This window comes from Arachis hypogaea, chromosome 1 (genome assembly GCF_003086295.3).
Source record: "Arachis hypogaea cultivar Tifrunner chromosome 1, arahy.Tifrunner.gnm2.J5K5, whole genome shotgun sequence".
NCBI classification, from domain to species: Eukaryota; Viridiplantae; Streptophyta; class Magnoliopsida; order Fabales; family Fabaceae; genus Arachis; species Arachis hypogaea.
This window is the reverse complement of record NC_092036.1, coordinates 102,814,747-102,829,231: the sequence shown is the minus strand read 5'-3', so window position 1 is coordinate 102,829,231 and position 14,485 is coordinate 102,814,747. Positions and strand designations below refer to the sequence as shown.

The 14,485-nt window shown below is 34.5% G+C and overlaps 1 protein-coding gene and 1 long non-coding RNA gene across 2 annotated transcripts; one reads left to right on the top strand and one right to left on the bottom strand.

Moving 5' to 3' along the window:
• Positions 1-3,056: 3,056 nt before the first annotated feature.
• LOC112705224 (primary amine oxidase) lies at positions 3,057-6,094 on the bottom strand. Its single transcript, XM_025756068.3, has 5 exons — positions 5,247-6,094; positions 4,779-5,160; positions 4,556-4,669; positions 3,531-4,069; positions 3,057-3,444 (listed from the first exon to the last, which is right to left on the bottom strand). The coding sequence occupies exons 1-5, from the start codon at positions 6,038-6,040 to the stop codon at positions 3,246-3,248; spliced, it is 2,028 nt and encodes a 675-aa protein (XP_025611853.1). The 5' UTR covers positions 6,041-6,094; the 3' UTR covers positions 3,057-3,245.
• Positions 6,095-9,353: 3,259 nt separating this feature from the next.
• On the top strand, positions 9,354-11,483 carry LOC112705216 (uncharacterized). The gene is made up of 2 exons (XR_003155460.3): positions 9,354-9,847; positions 11,229-11,483. It is a non-coding gene; the product is annotated as an uncharacterized lncRNA (long non-coding RNA).
• Positions 11,484-14,485: the final 3,002 nt, after the last annotated feature.

The following is a 14,485-nucleotide window of genomic DNA, read 5'->3' as shown; positions in this document are numbered from 1 at the left end:
GTACAGGAAAGTCACGAGAATAAAACACAAGGATTTTATTCCTTTACCTCTACGCACATAAATATATGTGAGCCTAATTCTTGGAGAAGAATTTTATGGTGTGCAAAGAGTTGCAAGAGGTTTCTCAATTTAGATCAGATGTCCATTGGTCAAGGAGTTGACAGCAAATGTTGGTCTCGGTGTGGATACGCATAGTGCCTTCGTACCATCGAAGGAGAAAGTGAGTTTACTAGCGTACACAGGTATTTAGATCTGATCTACTATATACTGTTAATTATTGGAATAAAATTTAAGCACAAAATAGATCTTTAGGATTATCTTCTTTTCTTCCGCTGCGTGTTATGAACACATGGTAATCCTTCATATATGTATTTGGTATTATATTTACTTATTTGTATGTTTTAGTTAGTAGTTATTATTCATATATTATTTTATTTTATTTAAAAAAATTGATTAAAACTATTTAGGAATAAATAGGTTTAAAAGTGTAAAAGAAATATTTTTATTAAATTTCTTTTACATAAAAATATGATTAAAAAGAGAATGTTCAATCATGCAGATATACCTGATGTCCGATCCGATGTGCGGATCGGATCGGATCTGACACTAAAAAATATGAATATCATATCCGATCCGATTTGATGGGAATTTGCGGATCGGATCGAATTTTCAGTTATATCCGATCCGATCCGCATACGCCCTTGGGTGTGGAGATTAGAGAGAGCCATGATTTGGAGACACACTTGAAACGGATCAAAGAAAAAACAGCTTGTTATTCTTCTTTGTTATGCTCTAGTCTTTATTTAGTATCAGTAGTAGTGTATAGTAATTTTGGTGCACTTGAATGCAGAATAGGTAACTGCTCTATATATACGCGGAGACAGAGAACAAAATGTGTTCCTTCTTTAGCACTCTTCTTCTTTCTATGTAGTGAGCCTATCTTGCAATCTTCACATGTCAGTCGTTTTTCATGTGAAAATTGAATTTTTATGTTTTAAACGGCAGTTGAATTTTCACCTTGAATTTTATGTTTTTAACTGAGTGTGGGTGATTACCAAATCCTTATCTTCTTATGTTAGTGTTCAAAGAAATATGTATGGAGTCCGATACAGCGACCTTTCAGATTTCATTTACTTTTTCTAATAAAGAAAATGGCAAGTTGGAATCACGGGATTGGATTACCTTCCAAAATTTCTCTAAGCGAAAGACGAATCAATATAGATGGGGAAGATCCAATCTAGAATTTGCTTTCAGAAATTCCCATAAAGCATTGTTGTTAATTGAAGTGACAGAAACTATCAATCATACCTCCACCTAAACAAGTGTTTGTTTCAGTACGACGATAAATTTATATGTATCGATATAATAAAAATGTGAATAAATTAAAACACGACATGTGGATTATATTTTTCACATCAATAATTATTTTTTTAAATACATATTATATCAATGATTTTACTAAATCATCTTTATATTTTAATAAAATTAAAAAATAAATTTTATTTAATTTTTATAAAAAGACTTAAATATTCTTTTTTTAATATTGGACAAAAATAATCTTAATTTTTTTAATTTAATCAAAATTCAATTAATTTTAATTTTATAATTTTAAATTTAAATTAATTTAAAAATCAAAACTAAAATATATTTTATTATTCTGGTTCAATTATGAATAATGAAAAAAAGAGTGTTAGAGGCTAGCAATTTTTATAATTTGTAGCCGTCAAATAACCATTAATGATAATTTTAATAATGGGAGATTGGTGTAAAATTTTATTTAATGGTTCACTTTTCTTTTACTAGTTACATGTTGCCTCTAAACCTTTTCTAATGAAAAATTTGAGATTCAAACCCTAGATGACGCTTTTGATCGTTTTTCAGTCTCCCCTTTCAGCTTCAACAATCTCCTGTCATATCTTCCCTTCGATCATCACGATGGTTCCAACGTCGTTACAAAAATCGAACCTTTTGATCGCCGTGACCATCAACACCTTCAAAGCTCCAATATTGTGGGCCAAATTCAAGAGACACATGGCGGCTCCATCAACATCACGAGAGCTGCTGCCAATGCTGCCTTGGTGACACTGGAGAATAATCTTCCGGAGGAACACAACGGTGACGGTGGAATCAATTATGAATAATGAAATGTATTTTGGTTTTGATTTTTTAAATTGATTTAAATTTAAAATTATAAAACTAAAGTTAATTGAATTTTAATTAAATTAAAAGGACTAGAATTGCTTTTGTTCAATACCAAAAAAGATATTTAATTCTTTTTATAAAAATTAAATAAAATTTATTTTTTAATTTTATTAAAATATAAAAATAATTTAATAAAATTATTGATATAATATGTATTTTAAAAAAATAATTATTAATGTGAAAAACATAATTCACATTTCGTATTTTAATTGTTTTATATTTTTATTGTATCGATATCTATAAATTTTTTGTCCTACCAAAGTAAATACCTACTTTTAATCAATGGCATATATAAAGGTGCCAATAGATATATTCCAGGTCTAATAGCAACTTTTTTTTTTAATTTTAATCAATTAATATTAATTAATTTTTATTATAAAATTATATTTTTATTTTTTATTTTGGGGGAAATTTAAAGTTTATTATAGTATTATAGTAATTAAGATTTAGAATTAAAATTTTAAAAAATATAATTTAAGATAAAATAATGAATAAAAAACTGTATCCAAACAAAATATTTATCTAAATTTATCTAAATTGTTATATAACAACTCTTGGAATTATGCACTCTTTTTTCTTTTTCTTCTCCTTCTCTTTCTCCTCCTCCTTCTCAACTTTCTTCTTCTTCCTCCTTTCTTCTTCTCCTCCTCTTCCAAATCCACTGTTAGTTTTTATAATAAAGTTATCTACTTCTTCCTTTCTTCTTCTCCTCCTCTTCCAAATCTACTGTTAATTTTTATAATAAAGTTAGAACGAAGATATAGTTGCTGACTAATTCTGGGAAAGAAAAAACACGAAGGATATGTGAGCAAATTAAATGATGATAAGCAAGTACAAGAGGTTGCAAATTAAACTTGCAATAAGCCAATAAATTATTCAGATTTTCATTGAATAAGCCAATAAATTATTCAGATTTTCATTGAATAAGCAATACTGGCAAGTGGGAGAATCCAATATAATAAAACGACATCTCAATTACAACAAAATAAATATATGTATACAGCAGGGTAATTGAGGTCTTCAATTGGCGTGTGCTTGTTCATCTACTTGGGGCAGCCAGGCCATGTAAGATCGTTGGGAGAGAGGGTCTTAAGAACCGGATTCCTCTCAAAGAAATTGGTTGGCCTCAACTCAAATCCAGTGCTCAACAATGGCATTATTGGGAAGTCTTCTTGAGCCGGAACGTGATGAATTCCCACTACGTGCCACAACACAATGTCCGTGTTCTTAATATTTCTATTCCTGCAATTAAAGAACAGAGTAGGAGTAAGATTATCGATTCATAATGAGAAATTAAGAATAAAATGATAATGAAAAGGCTTATATACTGTTGGGTCCAAACAGCCAAGGTGTCCTCTCCGCGGCTCTGGTCAACGTAGAGTCCACCGGCCCACTTCTGGGATATGTTGTAGGGAGTGACCCAAACATTGTGGTTTGTGAAAGCGCCTCTGATTTGTGGGTAGTCATCCTCCGTCAGAAGGGGATGAGCTGTCGTTCCCGGAATCAGACGGTACCCCACGTCATTTCCGACTGCCGTCTTCTTGTTAGGGTTCACAACTGCCAGCTCAGCAGGGGCCATACCGATGGTGATCTTGCCGTCCGATTCGGTGTTGGCAGTTTTGGTCTCAACGGTCCAATAACTCTTTCTCTTGGAGCTTCCGTCTGTTACTCTAACCGTCTTCAAGCTGGTCTGCTCAAAAGAGTTCTCCACGCCGTCGATGTCAAGGTCAAGATGGTAAATGTAGAAGTGGTCGTGGTATATTCCCACGCTGTTTGCTGACACCAGTGTTCCGTGTTCGTCTATCTTAATCTCGCTCTTGTGCTTAGCCTCCACTGGCTTGATTTCCAATATACCCGACAGTGCGATCTGCAAACATTAACAATGTAACTAATTAGAGCTTACAAAAAGTTCATATTATGTTAAGTGAGTGGTGTTTTTTAACTTGAATATACCAAAAAGGGTTGCCCAAAAAAAAATGGAAAAAAAAAAAGCCAAAAGGCTGTAAATTTTTTTTTTTTTGTCTTCATCTAATATTAAATCATGTGATCTAACAACCAGTAATATATTTAAAAAGAAAAAAGAAACCAATTTTAAATCTCTACTTTTGAGTTTTGTACGGCTTAATCCCTTTATTTAAGGTGTATTTCTAATATGAGCAGCTATCATGCGGACTGAACTTTTCTTGGGGTCTGCAAGAAAACCACGTGATGCAAATGCCCATGCAAATTCTTTTTATTTATGTTATTAAAATTTTTTTTAATATGACTCATGTGGTACAAGTTAAAAATGACTATTAATAAAGAAAGTGATAAACTGATAATAATTAATATGAGCATGAAATGAGACACATACCGCAGGTTTGATGGAGCCACTGGCTTTGAACTGCCAATCAATGATGTTGTCGTAGTTACCCACAGTGACCACGCTTCTTACAATCAAGTTCACCTCACTCCTGGATTCTAGGATCTGATGTTCAACACAAAAGTTTTTAAAGTTAATTAATTTCCTATAGATATTAATTAACAGCCGCCCAAGCTTGCACGGTTATCATAAAAAATTTAATTAAATTACATACTGTTTCATTAGGGATGCCAGTTTCAGTGTGACGCCACATGATGTCGCCGTATTGTTCAAAAACACAGATAGCGTTCTTCAACAAGCTTGGGCTGCCGTCATTTGTGTGCACGAACACATCCAAGAACTGAGCATGAGAAGGGCAGTCACGGTTGGGCTGCATGGACACTGTTGACAGTCCGAACCCAAACTCGCCGGCGTCGAAGAATGTCTTGAAGTACCAATCCTCCGATGGGTCTTGGTAGGGCACAAACAGCTCTGAGATGAACCCTCTGTACATCACTCTCCTTGACTTGTGCTTCTCTAAATCGTAGATCGATGCCAGCGATAACACTACTCCTGCACGTGAATCAAATCCTATGTGGAACTTCCAGTTCGCCCAGCTGAGAATTCATATTAGAGAATCCATTAATATGTTGATGACTATTAGTTAGGTTTAGAGTGCAATATGTAATGAGAAAATGAATACCTAATAGAGTGACCCTTGATCTGGAAGCCAGGACCTTGAGGTTGATGAGAGGCAAGGCTGTGTTGCTTGGGACCGAAGGGTGGTTGCTGGTTAGAGAAGCGATAATCGGTGTTGTCGGCGGTGGGAACAGGGCGAGTGGCTCTGTCATGGTACTCAACGATCTTCATGAGGTCAAGGTCAACGAGTATGTAGAGCTCGCTGATAGGGCGGACATATATGTTGACGGTGGTTTCCTTCATGAAGCAATCGACCCTGAGGGATCTCTTGCTGTTGTCCTCGCCGTACCATCCGACGGTGAAGGTAGAGCAGACCACCTCAGAGAGGTTGAGTCCTCTCTTCTTGATCGATTCTTTGAAGGGCTCGTGACTCAGCGGAAGCAGTATGGCGGCAGTCTGCTCCTCAACGCTCAGCGTTGGGAAGCCATGGCCAGTGTGAATCTTGTCGGAGAGGATGATCTTCGGCGTCAGATCAATAAGGATCTCGTGGGTCTCACCGTTGATAATGACAATCGCGAAGGATTTGCGAGGGATGGTTATGGCTCCAGGCATCGAGTGTTCCCATGTGAGAACAGAAGTTTTGTCAGGGTCATCAAGGCCAATGTAGTGGAAGGTAAGGCTGTTCTTGGAGGTTGGGTACTTGGTTCGGACTATGGTTTGGACTGTAGTTATTTCTTCTTTGGTTAGAGGGTCAAGTGGGTGTGGGAATTGCAGTGGTGTCACTACTGCTGATACCACTGCTTCGAAGGAGAGGAAGGCCAACACTAAGAGGAGAATGAGCTTCTTGCTGGAAGCCATGTTTGATTGAATAGCTCAAACCCTAGCTGTGTTTGTAGAATGAAAGCTTCCCCTAAACCACTTATATACCCCTTCTGCCTTTGATTTTTATTATTTTATTGCCAATAATTTGAACCAATTATATTAGAGATAATATTTTTATATGGGAAAAGTATAAGTGAATAATGAAAATATTAAACAATGTAAATAATAGATATATCGGATGTTCATTTTACTAGTGTATGAATTTTGGTCCCTAAAGTTTAGTGCCAGAATCGAAATCGTCCCTCTTGTATTTTTTGATTTAAAATCGTCCTTAATATTTTTTTTCGTATTAAAATCGTCATTTTTAATAAAATTTTTTGTTTTATTTCTAAACTACCCCTACTTTAATAAAATCACCAAACCCTACCCACCACTACAGCGTCGTCACCAGCAACCCTAATCGCCAGCGAGCCACCATGACACCACCTTTCCTCCTTTTCCCCTCTCCCCTTTCTTCTTCCTCTTCTCTCATCTCTTCTTTGTCCCCTTACCCCACTCTCCTCTCCTCTGCCACGGAACAGTCGCCGAGCCCCTCACAGTGACAGCGTTGCCACCCAACCTTCGCAATTGCGCCCTTACCAGCGTTCCAACCCGTCACCACCCCCTGTCCGAACCCTAACCTAGCCAACCACCCCGCGACCCTCTACCCTCTTCTCCACCTCGCGTCTCCTCTCAACGTCGAACCACCATCGTGAACCAACCTCCCCATGGCCGAACCACTGACCCGTAGCCTCCACCATCGACAAGCCATGGCGATCCAACCCAGTGCCGCCACGGCGTCCAGACCCCTCTCCTTCGTGCGAAGCCCTTTCCCCTTTCCAGATTTTAATTTTTTTTCTTCTGTTTATTCTGTTGGTGTTGGTGTTGGTGTTGGGGGAGAGGGAGGAGGGGAAGTGGAAGAAGCCAGAGAAAAAAGGAAGAAAATGAAGAGGGTGTTGTTGAATTTGCTGTTGAATTTTTTTCTCTTCTGTTTATTCTGATTCTGCTGTTAAATTTTTTTATTTTTGCTGTTGAATTTTGCTGCTAAATTTGCTGCATTTGATGAATTTTGGTGGTGGTTGCAGTTGCGGTGGTGGTAGTGGTGGTGGTGAGAGAAAGGGGAGACGGGGAGACTTGGGGGGGTGGGGGAAAGGGAGGGAGAAGGGAGGGGGAGGGAGGAAAGGGAGACCGGGAGGCTGGTGGGGAAACGGGAGGAGGGAAGGGGAGACCGGAGGGTGGGGGTGGGGGTGAGGGGAAGTGAGGGGGAGGGAGAAAAAGAAAACCGGAAGGGGATGGGAAAAAGGGAAGGGAGAAGGGGAGACCGGAGGTGGCGATGAGAGTGAGGGAGGAAGAAGGAGAAAAGGGAGACCGGGAGTGGGTGGGGGAAAGGGAGGGAGAAGGGGAGACCGGAGGGTGGGAGTGAGGGGAAGGGAAGGGGAGGGAGGAAAGGGAGACCGGAAGGGGGTGGGGAAAAGAAAAGGGGAAATGGGAGACCGAAAGTGGCGGTGGAAGTGAGGGAGGGAGGAGGAAAGAGAGACCGGGAATGGGTGGGGGGAGGGAGAGGGAGGAAAGGGAGACCGGAGATGGGGGTGGGGGGAAGGGAAGACCGAAGGGGGGAGGGAAGGAAAAGGAAAAAAGGGGAAGATACTTTTGTCCAAAAAAAATAAAAAAGACGATTTTAATAAAAAAAAAACGTTAAGGACGATTTAAAATCCAAAAATATAAGAGGGACGATTTCAATTCTAGCACTAAACTTTAGGAACTAAAATCATACTTACCCCTTATTTTAATATTAAAATTTAAAATATTAATTTAAAAATATAATATATTTTTATTTAATTAATGATTATTCATATTATTCAATTAAATAATTATCCCTTAACATTCCCCTTTTATATATATATTCTCTACAATCAATAAAGATACACAGATCTTCTTATTATCATTATTTATTTTTGCATTGTGAAACTCGTGAAGAGAGCCCCTAAGATTATATACACGTTCTCCTTGCTGTCATATCCTTTTATTATTATACTATAGTATTATGTCTTATAGACTGTTAGTTTATGTTTGTCCTGGCCTTAAATAATATTATAATTCTTCATTGAGTATTGATAGGTTACTTTATCTTTTTGGAGCTTGCTAGCTATTTGTATACCTTTTCAAAATGTGTATTTTTCTAAAATAGTATCTAGATCAGAAGCATCTTGACAAAATGTGATAATGATTAATAAAAGGAGATTGAAGAATACAATGCTAATAATAATATAATTAGAAAGATGTATTATTATTATTATTATTATTATTAAGTCTAATTCTCGCCTTAAATTTGATCCATGATTTATTATAGAGTAATGAAAAATGTTAGGATAATACCTTTTATTAATATCAGTAAATACTTTATTTTTATATTATTAAAATTTTAAATTTATTATTTAAAATTTAGAATTTAGACAATATTATATTTTTAGGATATTATATATAAAAACATTTTTATTGTTTATATATTAATTAAAATTAATAAATTTCATTAGCTAGATAGCATTGTCCTGTAATAACAAAAATGAGCAATGTTAGAGAACCATCAACTCTTGTGATTGGTAGCCAGCAAATAGCCATCAATGATGATTTAATGATGGTGTGAGATTGGTGTGAGATTTCATCCAATAACTCACCTTTCTCTGCTGGTTACATGCTGGTCAAAATTCAACAAAACTGCTGCCCCTAGATTTTTCCAACAAAAATATATAAAACAGTAACCGGTTGGAATAAATATATAATTTGTACAAAAGATATTACTAGTATCTTAAACATCTTTTTTTTTTCCCTAATTTTCATGCAAAAATAATCGCATGAGTAAGAGAAGTTCTCAAGTTTCAGCCCAGCGGCCAATGGGAATTTATTAAGGTCACGCTTCAAGGCTTCAAGCAAACAGTTGCTTATAGTTGACTTGATTAAATGGTCATTTAAGCAACAAGCAACTTGATTGGCGCATCTTAGTTCTCAAATAATTCCAGATTAATATTTTTGAATGCCAATAATAAAATTTTGTTTCTGTATTCGAGATCACGTGGTAGTACGTTAATGTTAAAGGAAAATTTTAGAACCAGTAATTGGGGATGGCAGCAGAACCCGTACCCGCGGGTACCCGCCCCGCCCCTACCCGGTCGGGGCGGGTTTGAACCCGACCCGGAGCGGAGCGGGTCTGAACCGTGGCGGGTTGATGAGCGGGGCGGGGCGGGGTCGGGTTCAGGCTAAACCCGCCCCTACCCGCCCCGGAGTATATATATACCTTTTATGATTAGGGTTAGTTTGGAAACAGTTCTCACCTCATCGTCACTCTCACTCACTCAGTTAGCCAGTTAGGGTTAGGAACCCCTTTGCTTTGCCCTTCAGCTTTTTCTCACCGTCACTCTCACTCACTTGAGTCACTTCCTCTCCTCTGTTCGACTGTTCCTCAGCTCTTCTCCAAGAGACCAAGACCATAGTCCATAGTGAGTCCTCTCATCACTCATTCACTCTCAGTTTCTCAGTTTCTCTTCACTTCACCCTCAGTTTCTCTTCACTTCCTGTTTCCCCCAAAAAAAACCCTAGCCTCCTCCACCGCCGCCGCCTTCCGTCGCGCCCAAAAGCTTCGTCTGTTCGTCGTGCTCCAGCCCCTCTCCTCTCTCGCCGTTCCCCTGTTCCTCGTCCGTTCTTCTCGGCTCTCGCTGCTCAGTCGTGCTTTGCCCGCCGTCTCGCGTGGAGCTCGTCGCCGTCGTCCGCCGTGCTCGTCGCCGTCGTCCGTCGTGCTCGTCCCCGAAGGTAATGGCTTCTTGTCCGTCACCTTCGTCGAAGCTTCTTCGTTATTTTTTCATTTTTTTCAGAAATCATATTGAAATCCTGATTCCTGAATGATTAGATTTAGATCTGCACACTGCTGTAGTTCTTCGTTTTATTTTTTAATTTTTTGTTCAGAAATCATATTAACAATCCTCAATGCTCACTGCTCACTGGTCAGTGGTCACTCCTCATTCCTCAATGTTCAGAAATCATGTTAATGTTATGTTCTTCGTTTTTGGTTCCTTAATTTTCTTCTCTAATTTTACTATTTATTTATGTTGAAAAATTGGTTCAACGAGACTATCATCTATTTTGGAGATTTTTCTAATGCAGTCATGCAGATCATTTCAGAGAAGTTTTAAGTAATTACAACATTGATAAATTTGAAAAACTGAAGTCTAGAATGATTCAAGCTGTAGATGATATGCTTGGATATGAAATTCCATAGCTTTTAAAGAAATTCAGAAATCCTTATGATTAATTATTTTCTTTTCTTTAAAAGTTCTGAATTTAGATAAACAAGTACATTATCTGTGGACGTGAAAGAGTCTGTTTAGGCTTTCGTCTTCAAGAATCCCTAATGTTTGGGATTTATTAATTGCCATTGTCATATATGCTTTTTCTTGAGTGTGAGATTCTAATGTTTTAACTTTAAATTCTTTATAAAAATTTGATTGGTTTCATTTTCATTCTCTAGTGTCAATATTTGCCTATTTGGTTTCAGTACATAGTAGAAGTTTGTAGAAAAGGGAGTTCTTATTTTAAAAAATTTCTAAAAACAATTCTATGACCTGTTTTGTTTGCTTTATGACTGGATGAAAGGGCACCACCATATGAAGAGAGATTTTTATCATGTAGGCACTCACCCATAAAACATTGTAGTACTTTTAAGAGGGATAAGGGCGTCCGTAAATGGTGCTGATATGTAGCAGTAGCACTAAAATAGGGATGTTATCTAAGAAATCATCCAAACCTTCAGAAATATCTTTAAACTCCGTAAATAGCAAAAGTTTTTTTTTTAATTATGAAAAATCACTTTTTTAATTTTTTTGAATTCTCTTTTATATTAATGTTGTAATTTTTTATTATGGAATTAAATTAATAGTGATCAAACATTAGCTTTTTTTAATTTCAAGTTATTGATATTATATAAATCTTATGTTTGTATCAAACATTAGCTTTGGTTCTGGTTGTGGTTGCCTGAATGCCTGCTGCATAGTTCAATGACTATGTCAAGTGGTTTATGTGGTTTATTATGATTTTTAGTGTACTTCAATTTGTGTTTACTTATCTTAGTGGCTTAAACTTCCAATTCTCTACTCTTTTACTTATTTTATTAATTGCTATCTCTTTTGATTTTTAGGTTTAAATCTTGATCTTCAAACCTTTAACGATGATGAAGATGTGGAAAGTGATCAAGAATAATGATTGAAGACTTTTTAATATTTTAACGATGTAATTTCTTTATTTTGTATTTTAATTAAGTTATTTGACATTGTATGGACCTTTTTAAATTTCAAGTTATTTGATATTATATGAATCTTATGTTTGTATTTTAATTTAATTATAAATTTTAAGTTTGTATCTTAATTTATAAATAAATGTGTAAAAAATAAAATGTCATTTAATTTTTATAAGGGCGGGTAGGGGCGGGGCGGGTACCCATGGGGGCGGGTTAGGGTACAGGCGCCTACTACCCGCGGGTAGGGGCGGGGCGGGTAGTAATGGAATGCAAGGAGGGCGGGGCGGGTGCGGATAGGGCTAAAATCCGCCCCTACCCGCCCCACTGCCACCCCTACCAGTAATCTCTTTCCCTTAACATTTAGTTCATTTTTTTTTCCATTGATTGACAAATAAAAAAATGTTTATAATGTTTTTTTTTTATTTTAACTAATTATTGTGCTCCTAGGTTAACAACTTGTGAGTCTGTGATGTAAGAATTTATGCTGGTGAATGGTGATTCGCATATTCCTTCGCGTTTGACTTTTTTCTTTCACAGGTCGTGGTTTAAATTTGGAGAGAAATGAGAATCAAATCGATTAAATTTTAATTGGTTTGAATTTGTAATTTTTAGCAATTAGTTTCGAGCCAATCCAAATAGATTAAATTCGTATTAAATCGGTTTAGATAATGGGCACTGGGTTGAAAATAAAATTTTAAAAAATTTAAAAGAAAAATTAGAAAAAAAATAAAAAATTATCTAAATACTATACATATGTAATAATAATACTAAAAAAATAACACATCATCAATTTAAACTTAAATAAGTAAATACCTATCATAATTTAAAAGATTTTAGGATTAAGAGATAAATTTGTATATATATTATTAGATTTTATTTATTTTTTAATTAATATTAAACTAATCGACGTTAATCGAATTAGTTTAAATTCTGTGATTCCATAATCAATATCTGAACTAATTAAGGTCGAATTTAATTGGATTTGACCTGATTGTACTTTATTACCGTCGAATTTACAACCAATATAATCGAATCATCAGATTAATTTTAAACAAGAAATTAAATTATTTATACTTGTGAACATCTCTCATTTTCTGTCTAATGAATTTGTTTTTGTTGTATTTTATTTTAATCAAGATTGAATCAATATAAATGCCATGTAAAATAACATGAGTTCGTTAGGATGTCAATAATTTTTTGACAATATCAACCTTTTTTTAAATTATTTTATTTATCTTAAAAAATAATATTAAAAAATAGTTTATTTTTTCAATCAACATTAGTTAATTTTTTAAAATTATTTTATTTATCTTAAATTTATATCTTATATCATAATATTACTTATTCTAAAAGTTTAAATTAATAAAAAAATATATGAATTACTATTATATTTTTTATTTACTCTCGCTAACAAGAGATTTTTAGGTGTGTTTGAATTCTTTTACATAATTTTTTTATTTGTCTTATGCTTATTTTTTTTTTTTAATTCAATAAGAATCAAATTCTAAATTTTTTGATCATATAAACTTTGATAATATATCATAAAATTACTTTTCTTATATACATAAACAATATATATCTCACATCTTAAATCATACACTGTTAATTCTAAACTCTAATTTATAAATATTAAATTCTCAAAAAAAAAATTTAGAATTAGAGAAACAAATTGACTAATATCTATGAAGCACAGACACTTCGTTGAATTGCTGTGTCCGCGTGTCAGTCAGACACATTTTAGATACGACACTTATCGACATTCGTTCGACACGCGTGTCGGCCGTGTCCAACCGTATCTTGATAAAAAATAAAAATATCTTCTCTTGACAAACCTAAATACAATCACGTGCCCGCATGTCCAACCTTATTCTTAACATATATCGTTGAAATGAGTTTAGAAATAATATATATTATTATTTATTAAAACAAAAAATATTTTAGATACTTTTATATAGTTAAAAAACACATTAAAAATAGTTAAAAAATTATTTTATATTTTAATAGCAATAAAATATCAAAAATTTATTGTAATTTATCTAAAAAATACTTTATATTCTATATATATGCCGTGTCTCCGTATTTTATAAAATTTCAAAATTCGTGTGTCCGCGTGTCTCGTGTCGTGTCGTGTCCCGTATCCGTGTCAGTGTCCGTGCATCATAGACTAATATTAATAAATGAAAGTTTATTCCTTATATCTTTTATCTTAAATTAAAAATAATTTTTAATTAAAAATTAATTAATGTTAATTAACTAAAATTTCATTTCTTATAATTTTTTTAACAGCATATATAATTTAACAATTAAATGTATATCACTATCATATGTTGAGCCAACTGCGAAAAGAAAGAAAATATCGAAACAGACTTTGCTAATGCTCGGGCATGGACCAATGGGACCATGTATTGTGGAAGGAGCACTTGCGCAGTTGCGCCCACAAGATTTTGAAAGAAAAATAACAATAATAAAAGTAGATACATCTGTCTTTATTGTCATAATATTTTTGTTACTAGTAATAAATAAACTCAATTAAGTATTTTTTAAAATTATTTTTTTAATCGGTATTTTATTATATTAATTTAAAAAAATAAACAATTTCAAAAAAATTTAATATTTTTTAAATTTAAAATAGAGCTTAACTAAAATTAAAATCTTAAAACTCAATTTTAAGACCACCAAATCAATTTTAATCCTTCTAAATACTAAAACATTCTAAAATATGAAAACAAAATCATAAATATCCATAAAATCGATCCCATAAAACCTAGCAGCTAAATCGTCTGAAACGAGTTTTTGTCGTCGCGCTCCTCTCCGGTCATCGTGCTCCTCACCTGCTTCGTGCTCCTGCTCTGCGTCGCATTTCGCTGTCAGTGCGCTTCTCATCTTCACTGTATCCTCCGTCAACTTCTCATTAACACGATCTTTCTCTTTTCGCTTCCTTTGCATCAAAAATGCATCTCAACAATACACTATTTTTTTTGTTTGCCTTCTTTGCATAATTTTTCATCTCGTAAAATGTCACATTTTTAACGTTTTCTAGGTTAGTAGAGTTTTTTTATCTCCTATTCTTTTGTTTTTTCTGATTTTGTAAATTAAAAAATGTTATCTTTTTTAATTTATATGTTTAATTTTGGATATGTTTCAAGTTTTTTTTTTGA

Excerpts from the sequence above, each read along its gene's own strand:
- LOC112705224 (XM_025756068.3), bottom strand. The coding sequence starts at position 6,040 with ATGGCTTCCAGCAAGAAGCTCATTCTCCTCTTAGTGTTGGCCTTCCTC. Across the intron at positions 4,070-4,555 it reads GTGGCTCCATCAAACCTGCG|ATCGCACTGTCGGGTATATT; the intron begins GTATGTGTCTCA and ends TAATGTTTGCAG. Across the intron at positions 3,445-3,530 it reads TTGGCTGTTTGGACCCAACA|GAATAGAAATATTAAGAACA; the intron begins GTATATAAGCCT and ends CTTTAATTGCAG.